This window comes from Dufourea novaeangliae, unplaced genomic scaffold, assembly GCF_001272555.1.
Source record: "Dufourea novaeangliae isolate 0120121106 unplaced genomic scaffold, ASM127255v1 scaffold144, whole genome shotgun sequence".
In the NCBI taxonomy this organism is placed as follows: Eukaryota; Metazoa; Arthropoda; class Insecta; order Hymenoptera; family Halictidae; genus Dufourea; species Dufourea novaeangliae.
Window position 1 is genome coordinate 890,312 of NW_015374021.1, and position 20,513 is coordinate 910,824.

A 20,513-nucleotide genomic window follows, 5' to 3' on the forward strand; every position below is an offset into this window, starting at 1 on the left:
CGGTTCTACAACAGTACTCGTAACAGTACTCGAATACACGCATACCCACCCAATCTTCAAACACATTTTTCTCAAGAACGAAGCCTTGGATTAGAAATTGTAAAGCATTATTTGCAATGAATTCTCTTCGCATAGAATCATCCACCAAATTCTCCGTTAATAATAAAACATATGAACACATTTGTTGAGTAATCGCTTCATTAAAAATTTAGCTCAGATTTCTCTCCACGTCACCTACTTTTCCTTTGTTTTTCGCTCTTTAAACCGACTGAGTTCTGTTATCAAAACGTTTCGTCATGGCACACTGGAATCAAATACATTATCTCTCCTTAAATCTCATAAATTTACAATTATGCGTCCACGAAAACACACACGCGCGCGGGCGCCTACGGATCAAATGAAACTTCGTTAGCACTTCAGACCCTGGTCTGATCTGCCTCTCGATTGCTCATCATCACGTAACTGGGATTGCTGAATCCGTCTGGCATATCTTTCTTCAAGTCGATCTTCTGCTTGGGCATGTTCACGTAATTGTCCGGGGTTCTTATGATCGACGGCCTGAAATCCTTCTTATCCACGGAATCCACATTGTCCTCGCTCTCCTCCGTGCATTTCTTATTCTTCTCGTTTAGATCTATCAGCTGAAGATTCTTCGGTGTGTTACAATAACCGGAATCACGATCGATCGGTCGGTCCGCAGTTTGGTTCTTCATCGCCTGACGATTCCTCGCGAACTCTGCCCTTCGTTCGTGAACATTGATCGGTTTCAAATAGGGATCGTCATCCTCTACCTTCTTCAGCATAGGCGACATCTCCACGGCGTCCTCCGAGTCGGAGGTCGGGGATGGAAAGTCAAAATGCGTTCGTTCCTGAACAGATCTGGGACTGAATATACCGGACTCGTCACGTTTGCTTATGGGGCTCATGCACAGGTAGGACGAATCCCCTGGATTCTCAGGTACAGGTGAGTTTACGTAGTCGTGGTTCGGTGAAGACAGCATCGTGTGGTCAGGGGCGGACAACATTGTCAGGTAGTCGTTTTTGCCGCCTTCCAGCATCGTCGTGTTCATGTCCATGTAGGGATCGTTTAGACTTACGTAATGCTGGAGTTGAAAAGAAACATTGGTTACAATTGGACGGAATAAAAGCTGCGTTAAGTCACTCACTGCATCATTTTAGTATCTTGTGCAAAAAAGTTTTTGCATAAAATCAAGAACCAACAGTCTATTTTAAAACTATTTGAAATATTGAAAAGTTTTTTTTTATCATGATAAATAACGAACTAGTAGTCAGAGTAACAACGTGTTTTTAATGATTGGATGTCATTAAATAAGTTTCGTACTGTTGATCGTCAAGAAATGTTCCAAATATTGTTGCTAAAGTGAAAAAAAGGCGTCCACTGTAGTGGAAAAATGCAGTTGGTGGGTTCAACTTTTCAAAACATTGATTGCTAGACTAATGTAATATGTTTTTAACACTAGGACTACCAAACCCATCAAAATGATAGATTACTGATTTACTATTTTACCATTACTGAAATTATAATAGTGCATTTGACGGAATTTACGTTGGCTTTTAATTTACTACAAATTTTATTTTACGATATGTTATGCTAGATAGTCTTGTACATGGTGTGGCCGAATAACATGTACAAGCGGGTATGAGGTGATTCCTCATGGAAAATTAAGAACAAAATATGCAATAAAATTTTTTCATTTAAGGCTTAGTTTTCGAGAAAATCGACTTCGAAAATTAATCTGAAACACGTGTATTCACCAAAGTAATAAGTGGAAACGGAATGTAATGAACAGACGCGCTAGCCCCATCCTATTCAATTGCTCCTGTATCTAGCAGATATTCAAAGTCGATTTTTTCGAAACCTAAGCCTTAAATAAGAAAATTATATTCCATATTTTGTTCTTATTTTTTTATAAGGAATCACCTCGTACTCGCTTGTACATGTTATTCGGCCGCACCCTGTATATTCTGTATATTATTGTATCACACAATTTAATTTAGTATAAATTCAATGGTGTTAGTTCTAGTGTTATTAACAGTGTTTTAGAAATGGAGAGTTGGTTGAACATTAAAAATTTGGGAATTGTAATATTTGTAAATTTTGTCTTCTACAATATTCTACATAATGAGTAAACTATGGAATGCAAATGAAATAAAAACTGTGTTAACCCTGGTGTGGGCAACCAAAATATTCACGGTTATTGAGCAATCTTTATACCCCCATTCTGACAGATTAAATAAACATACATAATGTTACTTCCATAATTTTCCGAAACTCATAGTTTTTCCTTCCTATAATATACCAAGTGCTGTTTTACACAAGGACATACAAAATTGTGAAAGGAAATTTAGAAATGGGTACCTGGGTACCCAGATACCTATACAAGAGTTAAACGTGGTATGTAATAAGTTTTTAATAATAGTGGTCTTGAAATGGAAGGTCAGTTGAATATTAAAAATTTGTAGGTTGTGATATTTGTAAAATTGTATTCTGGATAATGAGTAAACTATAAACTTTACTCATTTACAGTAGAAGCAAGTATTCAAGATTTCATGTATGTAATAACAAAATTGTTACTATACATATAACGTTTTTATTACACACATAATCTAATGAACCCGTTGTATTGTATATGTGTTGTAATTACTATTATAAACTAATTCGTATTTTATACAAACTGAATGTTATAAATTTACTACAAACTGAAGAAACAAGTAATGGTTACTCAATGATTGAAAGACAACGAGAATGTTCAAGCTTTGCTATAATACAATAAAATTGAAAAGTTTAGTAAATCTTACTGTACACTCAGTAAACAATATAAATATCCAGCAGTTATTAAAAATAATTCATTACGTTCTCTAAGCAGAAAATGAATGAAATAAACAAACTTACCGCTTTTACGCTTTCCTCCAACAAATCACCTATACTATCGACTAATTCCGTGAAACTTGGGCGTACTGTGGGTTTGGCCTTCCAGCATTGAAGCATTATATCATATCTATAAATTGGAAATTACAGACCATGAGACTGTGACTATAAATTACATTTTATAATATACGGTGAACTTAACTGATTGTGCAACCGGATAGAGAAGATGGTAAAGTACAATTTTTATTGACAAATGCCGGAAATACAACTCCCGATTTAGGCAGGCAGTATTTCAATAAACTCAGTATTTCACATAACAGAAATGACGTCTCTACAAACTTCTGCATCATAAAGCTTGGTTGCAAAGTTTCACTTTAAAAAACAGGTTCATCGAACTTATTTTCAAACGTTGGGTCACAGCTAATTACAATTAGACTGGGAATATTAATGAAAATATAGTTTTTATGTATATACATATTACGAAAATCTCAAATCGGGTAGATATTTGTTTATGGTATGAAAATTTGTACCAGATTTTAAATAATATAAGAAAGGCATTAAACTTTGATAAACATCTTACTAATATTAAGATTCAAACAATGGTATCTGCTATAAATGCATGAAACCTGAAGGTCCTGTACAAACTGAACGTACACTTCGAAGGTAGCATACTCCGGCTGTTCCATCCTGTAACCTTCAATCAGCTTTTGATACTGTTTTTCCGCTTCCATTCCCGGATACGGAGTCTCAGCCAACGTGAAGAACTCCCACAGAACTATACCGAACGACCAAATGTCCGACTGCGTGGAGAAGATTCGATCTCTGATCGATTCGATGGCCATCCACTTGATGGGCAACGGACCGTCGCCTTTCTTCTTATAATTGTCGTCTTTGTACATAGTTTTCGCTAAACCGAAATCACAAATCTTCACTACGTTATTCTCGGCCAGTAGAATGTTTCTTGCGGCCAAGTCACCGTGTAGCACCTGAAAATGAATTGTTAAGTAGCGATCAGTTTGTCGGAAAATCTGTGTAAAGCCAAGTCCATAACACTGTTCAACAAATTTTAACTCTTTATCGTTTTTGCAATTGTCAATAAGCGTGCCTGATAGCTCTTTATAAGCTAAATACGAATCTGCAAACCGTTTCTTTCCAATACGTCCAGTTTATGAAAAAATCAAATTTGAAAAAAATTGCAAATTTTCAACTTTGGAGCTGTCTTGTGCTTTTACAGTAATAGTTATTCACTTTCTTTTTAGACGAATTAATTCTCTGGAGTCTTGCGAACAAAATGATATAAATTGTTATTAGATTATAGGCATCTAAATATGTTTAAATAATGTTCAAAGTGAAAACCACACCGAAAATGCACCACTTTTTGCTGATATTCTTTAATTTATTTCAAAACCTAAAAGTCTAGAAGAAAATCTAACCATAGCACGCAATAGAAAAGTGTCCAGGAAAGCTACAAAATCTGTTTTGTTTGAAATAGGGAAGCGAAATAGTTGAGCAAAACACGCGGCGCCGAGGGTGGTGGCCATGCGCGCCTAGCGCTTCCGTTACGTTGGGCCACAGGCAAGGCGACCGCCGTCATTGAGTACCACTGTCGCCGCTGTGTGTTTTGCTGAACCATTTCGCTTCCCTATTCAAAACAAAATAGATTTTGTAACTTTCCTTGACACTTTCCTGGGCAGAAAGGTCTGCTCTATCGCGTTCTATAGTTAGATTTTCTCCTAGACCTTTTGTTTTTGAAATAAATTAAAGAATATCAGCGAAAAGTGGTGCGTTTTCGGTGTCCTTCTCACTTCGAACATTATTTATACATATTTAGATGTCTATAATCTAATAACAATTTATATCATTTTATTCACAAGAGTCCAGAGAATTAATTCGTGTAAAAAGAAACTGAATAATAATTATGGTAAAAGCACAACACAGGTCCAAATTTGAAAATTTGCAATGTTCTTCAAATTTTATTTTTTCAAAAACTGGACGTGCTGGAAAGAAACGGTTTGCAGATTCGTATTTAGCTCATAAAGATCTATCAGGCACGCTTATTGACAATTGTAAAAATTTTAACGCGTTGAACAGTGTTATTAGGTAGTTACGTATTTAAAATGTGGACAAACTACAAAACGCAGTGAAAATATAAATTATGAGTGGAAGTAAATATGTGTTTAAATCATTCCTTTTTTAATTATTCTAAAGAAATTGAATTTCTAGTATTGAATAAGAGTGCTAAATAAATAAATAAAATATGATGTATTGACGACACCTACCTTTCTCTGACTAAGATACTCCATTCCACGAGCGACCTGAAAGGCCCAGGATAACAAATCCTGCGTGCAAATCGGTTTTAAATTATGATCCTTGTAGTCGCCACGGTAATTAGATCTCCATCCCGGCTGGGATGAGCCGTTACTGAGTACACAGCCGTACGGCGTCATGATAACACCCTGGGAATCCATGGCTGTACCTTGATAGTGCACCGAATCGGTGCCTGAATTTCCACTGATACTGCGAGAAAATGACAATGCCGCATATTTTATCCTATCATGCAGACAAAAGAAAACACAAATGTGTTAACACCGCAACCCTTTGCATGCGACACTATTTTTATAGTGTTATTCACAGGAAACTCGGGTAGTTGCATCCCAATGTATTAAAAGCCAGTATCTGATTTTTGTACACCATCCATTCCTAAACGGTTAACAAATTAGACGCCTTGTTTATGTCAAATTCGAGCTATTGTGTTAAATTTATTTATTAATTCACGAAAGTATAAATTTACCAAATGAACTGGAGGTTTGTCGGAAGAAATATAGGAGAACTAGTGAAAAATGGAAGCTTTAATAGGCTTTTGATTATCAGCTAAACAATTATATTATGTTTAAATTTTTACGATCGTATTAATTCTGTAGGTTCGGCAATTATAAACAGTTTCGGTGCAGTTTCAGCACAGTCTCGGGAAGGTATTGACCTTCTGAACAAAGGCACAATGGAATCTCGTCAACGTAAGGAGGACTATTAAACAAGATTTGTCCTAAGTCCCACAATATACATTAAAACAATAATTTTTTGAAAGATATTCATGATATTTCTCATAAATTATTCGCAATAGTCTCATTCTAAAACAATGCACTACATGAAACAATAATAGAAACTCTGATAGTATCCTCTATATACATTCAAGATGTCGAAAAAACGACACACGAAATCTATTTAGCTTTGCGAACCAGTATGTACAACTGTTTGGCCTGAAAAAATGTCGTACAGATTGGTTACTGTTATATTCTACTTATTTATCTACTTGCGACTATTATCTTTTCCATAAATTAAGAATAAGGATGAAAGAAAGACAGTGCAACATAATTTTGAACATTCAAAAGGCTCCAATTATGGTTCTTTCCACCATCTTGAAAACAAGTATCACAGCTGCCTCTTGAGTTCGTAGAATTATTCTGAATAGTATGTCTCTTCAGAAGTTAACTCTTCTGAATAGTTGACATTAAAAAGCATCAAAAGCTTACGCAAATTTAATTTTTTTTTAACTAACTTTTTTATCTGCTCATGCACGCTGAAAACCTCAAATCCGCTTCACATAGTTATACAACAGTTTTTTTCTGAGATTGAAGAAAAATGTCAGTGCATAATGTTGCCAAACCTTTGTAACATTCCGTCATACAATAATGTTATTACCGTGAAACGTGCAATTCACATTTTAATTTTCATAGCAGAGATAATTTCTCATTTGTTGAAAATGAACAATGGTTGTGTTACTACCAATATATCATAAAACACACGAAAATAAGGCATTAAGACAAACCTGTTGTTGCTGCCTACGCTGGCCGTCCGCGTGAGGATATCTATGCCGATACTAGGATCGAATTTGCCGGTCGACGGATCAATTTGATTAATAAAGTCACCCCTGTGTCGGAGTAAATAGTTGTGCAAATTTCCAAATCTGCAATACTCGACGATCACTAACAATTCACCTAAAAAAAAGTAGAAACTATTAAATGAAATTGAAGAGATCTTATAAAACTTGAAACTCATACAAAATTTGTGTCTTTCATGTATTTAAAGCTCTTTCACAAACTGGCGTTGTATCAATAAGTAATCGATTTCTTTTCCCATGAGATACTAATACTACATACATTCAGAATATCTTCAGAACAATGGACAACCATCGATTTGAATAATTTGGCTTCTTAAAAATGAATAAATCTAATAACAAATAGTCAATTACTCACACCTCTGATATACATATGTACAATAATCGGAGTACGTACGTTTCGAAATATTTTTCGTACAAGCCCCAAGCAAATTGACAACGTTCAGGTGTTTCCCAAGGTGCACCATGATCTTCAATTCGCTGGCAAGTGCACGAACATACGTGGGATCGGTTGTACGACGCACCATTTTCACAGCCACGGTGGTCATCGTCTCCTCTTCGGAAATTCCTTGAGCCTCCGCTTTCATAACGACTCCAAACGCACCACTTCCCAATTTTTTTCCTGTTATATAATATTAAATTTCCATACTCCGTTAGGTGTTATCAAAATACCACTAACCATTGATTACGTTTATTAACGTAGTACATATAAAACTTTTAAAAGTCAAGGCAGTCATGTGCAGAAAGACAGATTATACCCTCTGATTGGTCGGGGTTTTTCGTTAATATCTCGGTAACGAAGCCTCAGATTACATTGTTGCTAAGGAAAAAGTTGTTCCAATTCACCCCCCGAGTGCCCCATTTCCGGGTCGGAGGACATTTTTGGGACACCCTGTAGATCAGAAACTGCACTTATCTGAGCGAAGGCGGAATTCTAATTGCAAAATCGATTTAACTTGTTTTGACGAAAAACGGACACCTATTGATGGAGTACTAAAGCAAATTAAAACTGCAATATTAGGGTGTAATAGGAAACATTTTACGCTATTACCAGTAATTCCATTTCCAGTTGTTTGCTTCTGATATATCACAGAAATGAAATTATATACAAAGCGACAACAGAAAACCACGACTGTCAAAGAAATATATCTCAACGATTGAAATTAATGGAAATCTTTCCTAAATCCTCAAAGAAATACACTTATCCCCCGATTTACACGGTACTTTTTTTACACGATTTCGCTTTCACACGGTTTTCACATTAACGGATCTTCAAAAATAATACCTAAAAAAGGGAATTCCCCCTTTTTTCTACACAACAAGCATTCATATTTGTTAACGTCAATTCTTTTATGACAGGATATGCACGAGGCATCGGCTTCTTCAGGGGAGATTGAATCGCCAATAACTTTATATGTATGTATATGTACATATTTGTTATTTCATGAATGGACTGATATTTTTTATTTTTCATTTGTGTTTAATTTTTATTTTGAGTTGAAATAAATGAATTTAATTAAATAACTGGCGAAATTATGTGCAGTTTGTTTTCTTTGTTTAGATTTACACGGTTTTTCATACAAAAAGCCATGATTTTGATTTACACGGTATTTTGAGGAACCGATCTTCCATGTAAATCAGGGGATAGGTCTAATGGCTACTTCGATATCTCGAATAGCGTACAATATTTATGAGTGTATCAAGAAAGTAACTAAAAATTGATCGAGCTATACTTTTATCTACTTTTTACTCTTTCTCCTATCTTAACAAAGGAACCAAGATATTTCAGTGAATTACATTGTTTTTAATTGAAAAAAATTTCACCTAATTTCAGTCTTTCCCTGGGAAATTCCCACTTCTTGTCATAAGGAAGCAACTCCGCCTGATCATCCACTGTCAAGTCCGGATTCAAGCACTCTATCGCTCCCTCCTCGAAGTGCATTAGTCCAGCTTCCATTAATTCCTTCCTCATGATCTGAAACATTGAAAGAAATGGTTAAAATCCGATACGATTGAGCGTTTCTACGTAATACCGAAAATTGAAGTTACCTTTTCACGACGGACTTTAATCGTGAAATAGATCACCAAAATCACGACGATGATAACCAAGATGATAATTAAAATGATCAATTCTTTGGGCAATTCTTTTCCTGTAAATGTAAAAAGCGCAGAGCTAGAACCTATTACTCGAATATATTTGTAATATGTACTTCTTTTAACAAATTACCTTTTATCGTTATTTGCTGATACGCTTCGAGTTTTCCCATTCGATTTTCCACTCGACACAAGTATTTGCCACTGTCACTTTCCAGCAGATACTTGATATGTAACTCTTGATAATTGTAAAGAAACATGTACTGCTCGTTGGTCATCAACATTGTGTCATCCTATGAAAACCATTGAAAAGTGTATAATTTAGGAAAGTAAAACTCAATTAACAGGTTCATTAATTTGTAGACTGTAAAGGTTTACACAAATTCCCAGTTTCATACGTTAATTTATAGAAATTAAAACCAGAGAAAAATATTCTGTACCAATTATAGAATTTAATAGACTAAAAATAAATATAGAAAATTTATCGACTCTTTGATAAATAGATATTTCGTTATGTCATATACAGATACGTATGCCATAAACGCATAAAATCTGTGATCCATTAATCAAGAGACACGGTATTACGCGAGACAACGTTTTGAAGAATTTCAAATCTCAATAACGCTTGATCCGATTATCCGATTAAGTTTTTAATTTACGATACTTACCTTGTACCAAGTGATATTCGGTTTGGGCATACCGTCCGCGAAGCACTTAAGGATCACTGTCTTGTGACCCTGCGTGTTGGAATCGATAGTCACTTCATTCTGCTTGAGATTGGTATCCTCAAAGGTAGGTGCACGTGCGTCTAGCGCACAGAAAAAATCACTGAATAATTACTCGTTTAAATTTGTCAGAAAATTTAAATACAATAAAAAAATAGTTACCCTGTACTCGCAAATCATAGTCCATGCTCTCGGTAATATTCTCTGTAGTCCTTCCAGTGCAGATGTAGTATTTCGAGTCCTGCTTTTCTACATTATTTATCCTCAAAATCGATCTATATGTAAATTGTGTCTGCCCTCGAACGATCGATAGTCTGTCTAATCATATGAAATAATAATAAATTTTAATTACTTCCTTCGAATAGATACAGACTGTCCGTAATTGTTCTTTCCAATTTAGTGTTTTTCTACACAGCAGAATTCCAGGATACGTATATCAGATACATACTAAACGAAGTGATGCCTCAAAACGTTCCAATAGTATGCAGAAGTTCAATCAAGTCTAATGTAAGCGTCTGGATTGTATCGAATTATATATCATATAATTACACAATCTTTCGTCAAACATTACGAAGTATTTCATTATTGTCTTTCACAAACTCGCATATAAAGAATTTTATGGCGATATATTAAACGATATGTTTATGAGATCATTCTACAATCATTCCTCCATACCTAATTAAACGCTGAAGGATATGTTGATAAAACCTCATAACATTCCTAACAGTCCTAAATCCACACTATCTATAAATTTTGAGAATTCTTCTATCGTACAATTACTTTTTATACACGTCAGCCACTTGAAGTAGTTGCACATTGTAAGATATCAAAGCGTTGCTTTGGATGAAATTAATCTCTACTGAACTCCGCTTATTTTCAAATCAAGCAATAAAATAGTCAATATCAGAAATTAGATTACTAGTTTCCAAAATGGGAGTGTTATCTTCGTTGCTCCATTCGAAGATGTTTGAATAGTTATAAACGGAGGCGGCGCAGATCAGCTCCAAATCGTCGCCCTCGGTCACTGATTCCTTCGGCTCGATTATACCGAATCCGCCATTTCCATCTAGAAAATTTCAGAATACAATATAGTATCAAACGCAACTTAGCATACCACAAAGAGAAACAATAAAATGTCTACGAAAAAATTTGCCTTCCAACGATAAGAGTTAACTTGGTTCTGTTCTTACCAGAAACGAAGACATTTTCCGTGACGGAGTCACAACCGACGACGTTGCACGCTTTGCAGGTGAGTCTTCCGGACATTTCGACCATCATCCTTACAATCGAGAGGAAAAATGTCGTCATTCCGTGTTCCTTTGTTTCCTACATGAAGTATTTATTCGTTTAAAGAACTTATATAGCAATGATAGAATAAGCTTCCGATAGATTAAATTATTGTATACCGTTAAGTTCACTATAGTTCCGTTTTCACAGGAGGGATAGTTCGGGCATTTGAGGAAATTCCAGGTAATTTCTGGTTCTGGATACGCTGCCACGTGACAGCGCATCTCTGCCTCTTGATTAGGGGCGTAGTAAGACTCTATTCTCTCCAATATTGGTATTGGCTTGGCTAGACATCGTAGTATTTATTACAATGTAAATCATTATTATGTTAATGCATAGGAAGATTAGAACTGTACTGAAGTTCTATAAATATTTTCATGAATGAAAATGATCAATGAAAATCACGAATTGCGTGTTAACTCTATTATACAGGAAATATCAAAAGTTTTTTTAATTACATATTTTTTAAGATAATTTAATGGTTCTCAATCGAATTGAATAATTATTTGTAGAAATCTGTGCATATTTAAATATGTAAAATATATAAATTGCATTTTAAATTGAAGTATCCGCTCCAGAATTTTGATATATCTAATAATATCTTAAGGAGAGTACTTTTTATTTATATCATTAAAATACAAATTATATAAATTACAAACAATATTCCCATCTCTGTTTTAAAATATCAGTTCCTGTAATTTCTCAATCATTGATTTATTTTACACCCGGAATCACTGTCAGACTTGTAACATAATAGTTGCCAAATTTATTTGTAATTTATTATTATTATCATTTAATTATAATATAGTAATTTTTTAATGTCTCAACCCAACAAATGCGAGCGTACAGTAGAATTCACTTATAATTTCATAAATGGAAATCATTATCAGAAGTCATTAATTTCGTGTTTAAAGTAAAGATTATACTATATCGTTTACAAGTAACGGAAATTGCGTACCTATCACGTCCAACGTGAAGTTCAGGACTTCGATTCTGTCGTCATTGGTGGCCTGGATCGAATATACCCCCATGTCATTGACATCGAGATGATTGATTCTGAGTATCGTCATCGTCGACAGGGGTGTCGTATTAATCGCGAATTTTGATTTCTCCGGTGATGCCCAATTTCCGGTCATTACCTCGCCCTTTGGATTCAGCCTGAGAAATTATTATATAATTTACATAATTAATAACGAAGTGCAACCATTACAATTGAATCAATCCTATGTAACCGTGGTCAATAGCTACATGCATCAAACAAACACGAATAATAGAGGACCAATCAATATTAAAAATCGTCCAAGTACATTAAATTAAGTTCCATTAATTCTCTAAAATGTTACAATAGGTATTATTAAAAGTTAACGTAAAGATCAACGTGAGAAAAATATCAGTTAATACAAGACCAATTCAGATATTGTATTTTTCACGGTATCGAAGATGATTAACTATTCTTTTTTTCAAGAATAACTATAAATGGGTATCTCAAGGTCAGCTATACATATAAACCTGTTGGAACCGTTTCGATTTACCATTTAAGGGTAGGCTCAGGATAAGCGTTCACGTAGACGACCCACTGCACTTTATCGCCGAATCGGCGTTGATAATGTCTATCAGAGTCCTGAGCTGTTAAGTTAAGGAATTTGTTCCCCGGATCTAAAACATCGAAGAAAATAAATGATAAAGGTCATAGAATAACATACAATACACTCTATGAATAAATCAATTTTTTAAATGTTAATGAGTACAGCTATAACTTTGCAAATATTTATAACAAATTACAACGAGTTTCCATTTAATCATCGTCACAATGAACACAATTGAAAAACTAAATCTTTGATATTATTAACCCCTTAAAGACGACGCAAGTTTCTGCTTTCATCCCATTTCAACGACAATATGTAACGTCACATACGTTATTATAATCTATTAATAAATCAAAAGTTTGAGATATTTTTGACAGTTGTATTCAATTTTAGAGTGCATTCAAGTGGTCGTACATGGGTCCATACAATGCGTGAATTGACTTCGGCCGCTGGGAACGACATCAAAATCCGTTTGGTGCACAGCAGAGATGAGCAAATTTATTATCCAGACAAAGAGTTTCGAATACCGAATAAAAGATAAAAGAAAGTACTTCGTCATTTTGAATCGATTAAACGTAGAAATTACAACTTTTATAAAAAAAAAACAATATTTCGATTTCAGTGAGTAAACACTTGGCAAACAATTATTTAATCTCATTAAGTGTTTAAAGACCAGGACGACAATTTTAAATACTATTGCTTTCACTATTATTCGAATAAAATTGTACTCAACTCTGCTCCATGATCCGTATTCTGAGGATTAATAAGTAAAAATCATAAGTCGCTGTAATTGTACTGACCATAGACTTTAATATACTTCTCGGATTTTTTCGAGTCCTGGAAATTCGTGATGATACACGCGTAAAGACCCTCGTCATCGTCGGTCATGTTTCTTATCGTCAATTCATTCGTGGCTCTCCGAATATACGACCCGTATGTAGTGCTGTATAGTCGAGTGCTTATCCTGTTGCTCTAAAATGTCGAATGGATGCGTCAAATTCAAATCAGAAGCAGCACGAAAATTAAATTTGGTATACATATACATATACAGTAATCCATACTTGTTGCGGTGTACTCCAGTTCAGAACGTAGTGCATGTCCACGTTAACGTCTATGGTACAGTTGACGTACAGAGTTTGGCCCCTTGTCACATGTCGCAACGTGTCCTCGAGGATTTTTGGCTCGGTTAGCGTATGTTTACCTGATATCATTCGATCACATTATAGAATAATATAATTGCTGACAAACAATGGTATTATTAGACGTGTCAATAAATAATCGAACTTGAAAATTTGTTGGATACACTGTTAATAAAATAGAAGTTGGCTAATGTGTCTGCTCATTGCAGGATATTTTTACTTATTGCCGGCACGAATACACGCGTTTCATATAAAAGTTCAAACCCAATTTTCTGGAGAAAGAGGCGTTAAACGAAAAAATATTATTCTTTATTTCGACATATTTTTACATGTAGGATCACCATCTACCGGGATATCACCCGTCTGGCCACACCCTGTACATTAAAACTCGTACAAACATTACGTTCGACTGAAAATAACTGTATATACAGGTATTATCAGACATGCGATACATCTATTTGGAAAACGGAAGATGAAAATAAAATGTTGAAAGAAAAAGTTGAAACACATTTTATACAGATGTTAAAAGAATATATTACAACAATATAGATATTTCGTTACTCACTGTAGCTTCCCGCTTTTTGTACGTGATAAAAGTGACGTATAATATCGAAAATGAATACTGCATATTAGTAATAGAATGCGTTTCGATATTTTTGAAATCGATTTTATTCATTTTTTTGGTAGAAAATATTAAATTTCTCATTGGCACGCCTAATAATAATTAGATCATTTGTTAAAAAGTATATATTAGTGTCTTCGGTTGTCTTTAAATCTTGATAAATTGATACGGATCAAACTCTGTGGAATTACAAATATAATAACCAAAAAAATGATACTTCATACAATTATTATAGTTTCATGTATTTCATATATTTGAAAATTGTATCAAGTATCATTTTCTTGTTTATTATATTTGTAATTCCACAGAGTTTGATCCGTATATATATGCATCAGAAAGTATTAAAGTGTAAACTAAAGTATAGGTGCTTTAAATACCATTCTTATAGAATAATCTTATTCTATATTTAGGTACTTCCTATTTCTCTCGACATAAATAAATTGTTTAAAATTTGAAAAATTAATAAAAGAAGTAGTATGCAAATGTTAAAACGAGAGTTACGTGAAGCCAGAGAGTCAAATCAACATCGTCTGACAGTCGTACTTACGAAACACGAGTAAATGATAATTGACCTCGTGATCTATACCATCCCGTTCTATCACGCATTTGTAGTACGCACTGTCCTTGAGCGTGAGGTTCTTCAGTGTAAATCCAATTCTCGGATCGAAGGAGAATCTTTCGTCCAGTTCAAAGTACTACACAAAGGTTTCAATGTTTGTAACAATAAAAACTATAACTTAATCTAAGGAAAATTTTAGAGTAATATCATCATTTACGGAAACTTAGCATGTACATTTTAAGAAAATGTATCTGTGAGTAATATTTATGGCATACTCATAGAACGATACTTTTGGTCAATCCTATCAATGGATTAGGTTGGTACACATAAAATATATCCTTTTTACAGGTTTTTCTGATATCTCGGGTATGCACAGTTGCAAAACTATTTTTCTAATTCTTCTAATTTGCCTCAATTGTCGACTACATATTTTATTGGTACATTGCAATATACACTGCAAAAAAATACATTTCATGCGCACCAATTCATATTTGCATATGTACATGCATATATTAATACCTTGCATACTGCGATTTCACCATAAATCGGTTTATACGTTCGAAATGAACGTGAGAACACAGGATATTCCACGTACACGTTTCAATATTTCATTAAGTTCCTCCACCGTTCCTGAAAATATTGAAACGTACACCTGGAACACTCTGTACACAATTCTAAGCATGGCTACGCTAATTCCCTTCACGATACTTAATTTCACAAAATCATGAAGGGTTTTCTTAAACGCTGGAACGGTACTGTAGCTTACTGTTTCTTACAAGATCGATCTATCGTTTACGAAAATAATCTGTTTATATTAAATAATCGATTGCATGCAATAATGTTTCGATGAGCGTGATCCTCTATTGCATAAGACTTCCAATAAACCGAGATTGTACATGTCATTACAGTATCGTTTATTAAATAAAATTACCACTTCATCGTTTGAGAGATTCACAGTCAGGTTTGGAGACGTTGGCCTACAAGGTATAATGACAGTACTTCCAGAAATTTTGCGTAGTGATTCATAGGTATCAGCTTCCACGAATAGGTTAGTGTCAGCTGAAACACAACAGTTCAAGTACCTAATTACTCTGCACTGATATGAAGAGATCTCTGTAGGTTTAATTCGATTAGTCGTAGTTATGCTTACTTCTTGAATTTTGGAGACCACAAAGATGAAATAAATTAATAAAATTATAATTTCATTGTTTATAGAACGGCATCTTTAATTAGTAATTAGAAATTAACACTTTCTGAATTATATTACCTAATATGTAATATAATGACTAGACTACAGATTTTATGCATTTATAGTACGTGTGAATGGACAGAAAACAATAAAATGATTATTATCTTAGTGTATTATGGTGTCCGAAAAGTTAGTGCCGTTTTGCAACGTAGAATTGCGATTCACAATTTTTACTCTCCATCTTACTTCATTAGCAAATGTAGTTCCTATTTCTTATTACAATTTCTTATATTTAGGTAGTTTTGTTGTAAAGTTGCGCAAAACTTCGTCGTCAGATTAACAAATCTTTTTAATACGTTTTCGACCGACTTTTTTGTTTTCTGAGGCTTTTCCTGGTATGCATTTTTTCACAGCCGGAATAAATGATCTTTTAAAAGAATAATAAATAGAGTGAATACCGTAAAATTTCTCAACCAAATCAGTATAGTTCTTTTCACGTTTGTAATATTTGTTTATAATAACGGAAAAATACCTTTTTACTTGTATCTCTCACGGTAAGCAAAAATTTAACTCGCGTAAGGCGTATATACGAAACATGTTTCAAGAACAATCTATGTATTTTTAATATACATATATATATATATATCAAAGGGCTTCTTCTTTCTTCGGAAAAAATGGTAATAAAGACATTGGTGCCTGAAACGACACGAAATTTTCGAACGACACAATAGATTCCACAAGATTACTATTTTAACATTAGCCATTCGAAACCCTTAACAGAAAAGAAGTACATTTCGTTTACTCCCCCATTTTGTAAGATAATCTAAAAGCAATCAAATTAATACCATTTGAATTTTTATTTCAATGTACTAAAGAACCAGCCATGCGATTCATCGATCTACAATTCTCCGAATTATGAATAAATAGACTGCGGAAGTTTATTTAAAGTCACAATTCCAAGTGTTATAAAATTAAAATTGCAAGTATTTTTAATCTCTGTACTAGTGGCTTTACTACGATAATAATAAGACATGGATAATATTTACCTTTTTTGAAAGACTGTATTTTAATACGTTCTGCATGTTAGAAAATGCTATAAATGTTAGGAAATGATATAATTCAAGTAGTCCCGAACAATCGATTAATAATGTTTCATTTAATCACAATTCAATTATAAATCAGATATCCACTTACACTGAACGTAGACGTAAACCCAGTTAATTTCTGGATCAAAATAAGAATCCGTGGTGACTTCAACTAGGTGATCTGAGCAACCGTACCAGCCGGTGTCCCCAAAAACGGTTTTCGGTCGCCGAAACTCGTACGTATAGATACCATTTTCATCTTGATACTCTTTTATATCCGGTGCTGATGTATTGATCTATTATTAAAGCAAGTATTAGAATTTTCCTTGCATTTTTTGAGGGGTTGCAACTGCTATTTCATCATTCGGTTACTTACTGCTTCCCCGGAATTTGTAGGATAAAAGAAGAAAATTTTTGAGGGACCGGAGCAGAGTATCACCAAAGGATCACCCTCGTTCTTAATAATCTCGTCAGCTTCCGTTGATATAGTTGGTTTCAGAGCTGTTGAATCTTGAAATAAGAGAAAAAAATGTTGGCTCATATCTAATAATTAGGAATTGGGCATAATTATTTTTAATTATTTCGACATAATTAATATTATGTTTCGGAATTAATTGACATATTTGTGCTACTTGTGGCTAGGGATAGACATTATAGGAACACATTTTTATTTGAATTATTACTCAAATACAAATCTTTATCTCATTTGTTATTTACTCTGCTCTGTTGTCTTAATTAATATTATTTCCGTAACAATGAACTTTATAGGTCGATTATTCTCTTATCTGTTATTTTATTCGTTTAAGTACTTTCTGTTTAATTTTTCCAGGAAAACAGTCATTTTTCTAACGCAGCACTTTTACTCCAAAGCGACAAACTTCTAACAGTGTTAATGTTCTAATGCTTTTCGCATTTCCTGGGTTCTTCTAGATCCATAGTGAACAATTTTTATTTCTTATTCTGTATTAATATTTGAAGTAATGGCACACTCAGCAGAATACGTATTTAATAACCTTCTTGGAGTTGCCTGCAATAGAAGGTCGGCCAGTAAATGGATTATCCCAAAAATCTAATTTTATTGCATATCATTTTTCATTCTAAAATCACGAGTGGTGTAAAACATTTTTCGACACGTATGTTACAAGCTTTCAAGTAACCAACCAAAGAGAGGTGAAAAAAATAATTCTCGCTTAATCTACAACCACTGTATTGTCTTCTGTAGATATATATACATATAGATATATTACAAAGTACTCGATTATTGTTTTGTTCGGCCATATTCGAATGGATGCACTGCGTCTCCAAGATTTCGACGCCCGATGACGATGATTTATTTTTACATTATTACGCGCCTTTTTCTGCGGTAAAACCAATGAATTTTGTCATGATCAGAGAAACATGATTAATTATGCGTTTTACGAGAAAAAAAAATAGAGAACTTCTTAGCCGCAATGTCCTGCGGATGGTCTGATTTCGACCGATCCCTCCCGCTGCTGTTCACCGTGGATACGCACACGCGCTGCCAGTCTCGTTTCTGCGCAAATACGAGGGTCTCTAGGAAGGAAGTCCTTTCTTTCCTCTACTGATAGCGGGAGTCGTTTTATCAGCCTGCAGGCTCGTTTCACGAGAGAAACAAATAAATGAATTAAGGCTAGCCGGTGACGAGATGTTTTTTCGCTGGAACCACCGTTTGTTTTTCGATAAATTCTTACAAGACTACGTGTATTTGTATAATTTCCGATTTTTCGATTTCTTTTCTTTTTTTTAACAAAAACAGGAATAAAATAATAATTTATGTTTACACTAATTTTCTCCTAGTTAAAAGTAATGTAAGCAATTTTGTCATTCTTCTGAAGGCTTTTTATTTTTGTTATATCTAGAAAATCTAACGCATTCGTACGTGACATAAACGTATAAAACTCGTATTGTAATTATTAGATACAAGAAGAAATAATTCGATACTTCTTATTAATGAGATAACAATATTTTGAATTCGATAATCTTCTCGTTGATTTGTTTAGTAAAAATGACGCTTAACGATAGAAAGGCGTTAATTTCCTTTTAAATGAATATTAATTTGGCAAACCATACTGAGTACTCTTTAATGCATCCAATATTAAGTTGTTGCGTACAAAACGATAGGTGTTGCTGAATACTACATTTGATTCCATTTTTATGAATGAAAATACTTAAATTAGAACATGAACTTGAGGCAATAAACGATAAATCAGTATTTAATAATCCATTGATAACCACTCATACAATCATCGACAAAAACACTTACGTAAACTGATCTTTTTGGACACCGTTGTATCGAAATCTTCACTATTCTCAATTGCTTCAAATATACTTTTCAACTTTACTGAAAAAAGGCTGGATTTATTTCTATAGCTGGACCGCTATGCGAATATTTTAATATTCTACTTTACTGGATTAGAAAATGTGCTTTAGTAAATTTTTCGCCAGGTTAGCTATGCTGTTGTAATGCGGAACTATGTAATTGTTTACAAAAACATTGTACACTTGACACAAGTGTTGAACAAATGTTTGTACATAATAACATTTACATAGAACCGTAGGACTGGCCGCATATTAGGAAGCTGCGATAAGAACCGACCAGCCTACAACTACAACCGGCGAAGGGTGGAGAAAAACGAATGGTCCCCCGTAGATTAGCTTCCATGCAGATAGTTCCTCCGTATCGGACGGACCCGCAGATTACTATCGGTTAACTACACAGTAAATTCATAGAATTCGGGTCACACCAGTTTATTTCTTCGTAAAGGAATGTAGGAATCACTCAAATATAGTCCAACTCGATAGATCGAGCGTAATAACGTATTTGTCAATTCTTGATAATACGATACACAACGGGACGTTCCTGTTGAGGATTATACAATAATTGATACACCGCTGTGAAGCGATCAATTTCACGTAAGTGATAAAAACGAATAATGGGTCATGATGATTCACAAAATGCATCATCTATTTCTGATTGACCCGTGCGTCCGTAATTGTTTCGCCGTATAAAAATTTTGCCTATTTCGGGAGGTTGTTCTGTAATTTAATTAACAATTTACTTGTTGTATCAGGAAAGAAGAAAGACTGGGTATTTCTTGAATCTATTACAACTTACTCTCTCATTGAATATTTTATTTAATTACTTGACAGTTGAACTTCAAAGAGATTTCTCCAATCTATTCAGTCTTCGAAAGTGACCAAAAAGTTCGAGAAATGTGTGGATTCTGCAATGGATTCAAGAAAGTTTTGCAACCACTCATTTTCCATAAATGACTTTGCAAATTAACAATAGACCTGATTATTTTCAGTTACAGTAACCCTTCGAATTAAACGTTTTTAGACGACAATTCAGAGAGAAATAACGTTTCAAACATGGAGAAAGTGCAGTTAGTCCTTTTCTTGTAGATGGTTCGCTCCTCTC

General features: G+C 34.2%; 1 protein-coding gene across 1 annotated transcript; it reads right to left on the bottom strand.

Moving 5' to 3' along the window:
- Positions 1–416: 416 nt before the first annotated feature.
- On the bottom strand, positions 417–19,242 carry LOC107189134 (vascular endothelial growth factor receptor 1-like). The gene is made up of 23 exons (XM_015577607.1): positions 19,158–19,242; positions 17,448–17,581; positions 17,181–17,367; positions 15,732–15,856; positions 14,786–14,933; positions 13,539–13,678; positions 13,278–13,449; positions 12,424–12,547; positions 11,850–12,049; positions 11,011–11,177; positions 10,795–10,930; positions 10,524–10,670; positions 9,767–9,922; positions 9,548–9,687; positions 9,013–9,172; positions 8,835–8,935; positions 8,610–8,760; positions 7,183–7,407; positions 6,717–6,885; positions 5,170–5,440; positions 3,545–3,876; positions 2,915–3,020; positions 417–1,103 (listed from the first exon to the last, which is right to left on the bottom strand). Exons 1-23 carry the CDS (start codon positions 19,240–19,242, stop codon positions 417–419), a joined length of 4,263 nt encoding a protein of 1,420 aa, XP_015433093.1.
- Positions 19,243–20,513: the final 1,271 nt, after the last annotated feature.

Coding starts and splice junctions, on each gene's coding strand:
- LOC107189134 (XM_015577607.1), bottom strand. CDS start 19,242: ATGGAATCAAATGTAGTATTCAGCAACACCTATCGTTTTGTACGCAAC. Junction 13,679..14,785: donor TTATCATTTACTCGTGTTTC/GTAAGTACGACT, acceptor GAATGATATCAG/GTAAACATACGCTAACCGAG. Junction 13,450..13,538: donor ACTGGAGTACACCGCAACAA/GTATGGATTACT, acceptor TCGACATTTTAG/AGCAACAGGATAAGCACTCG.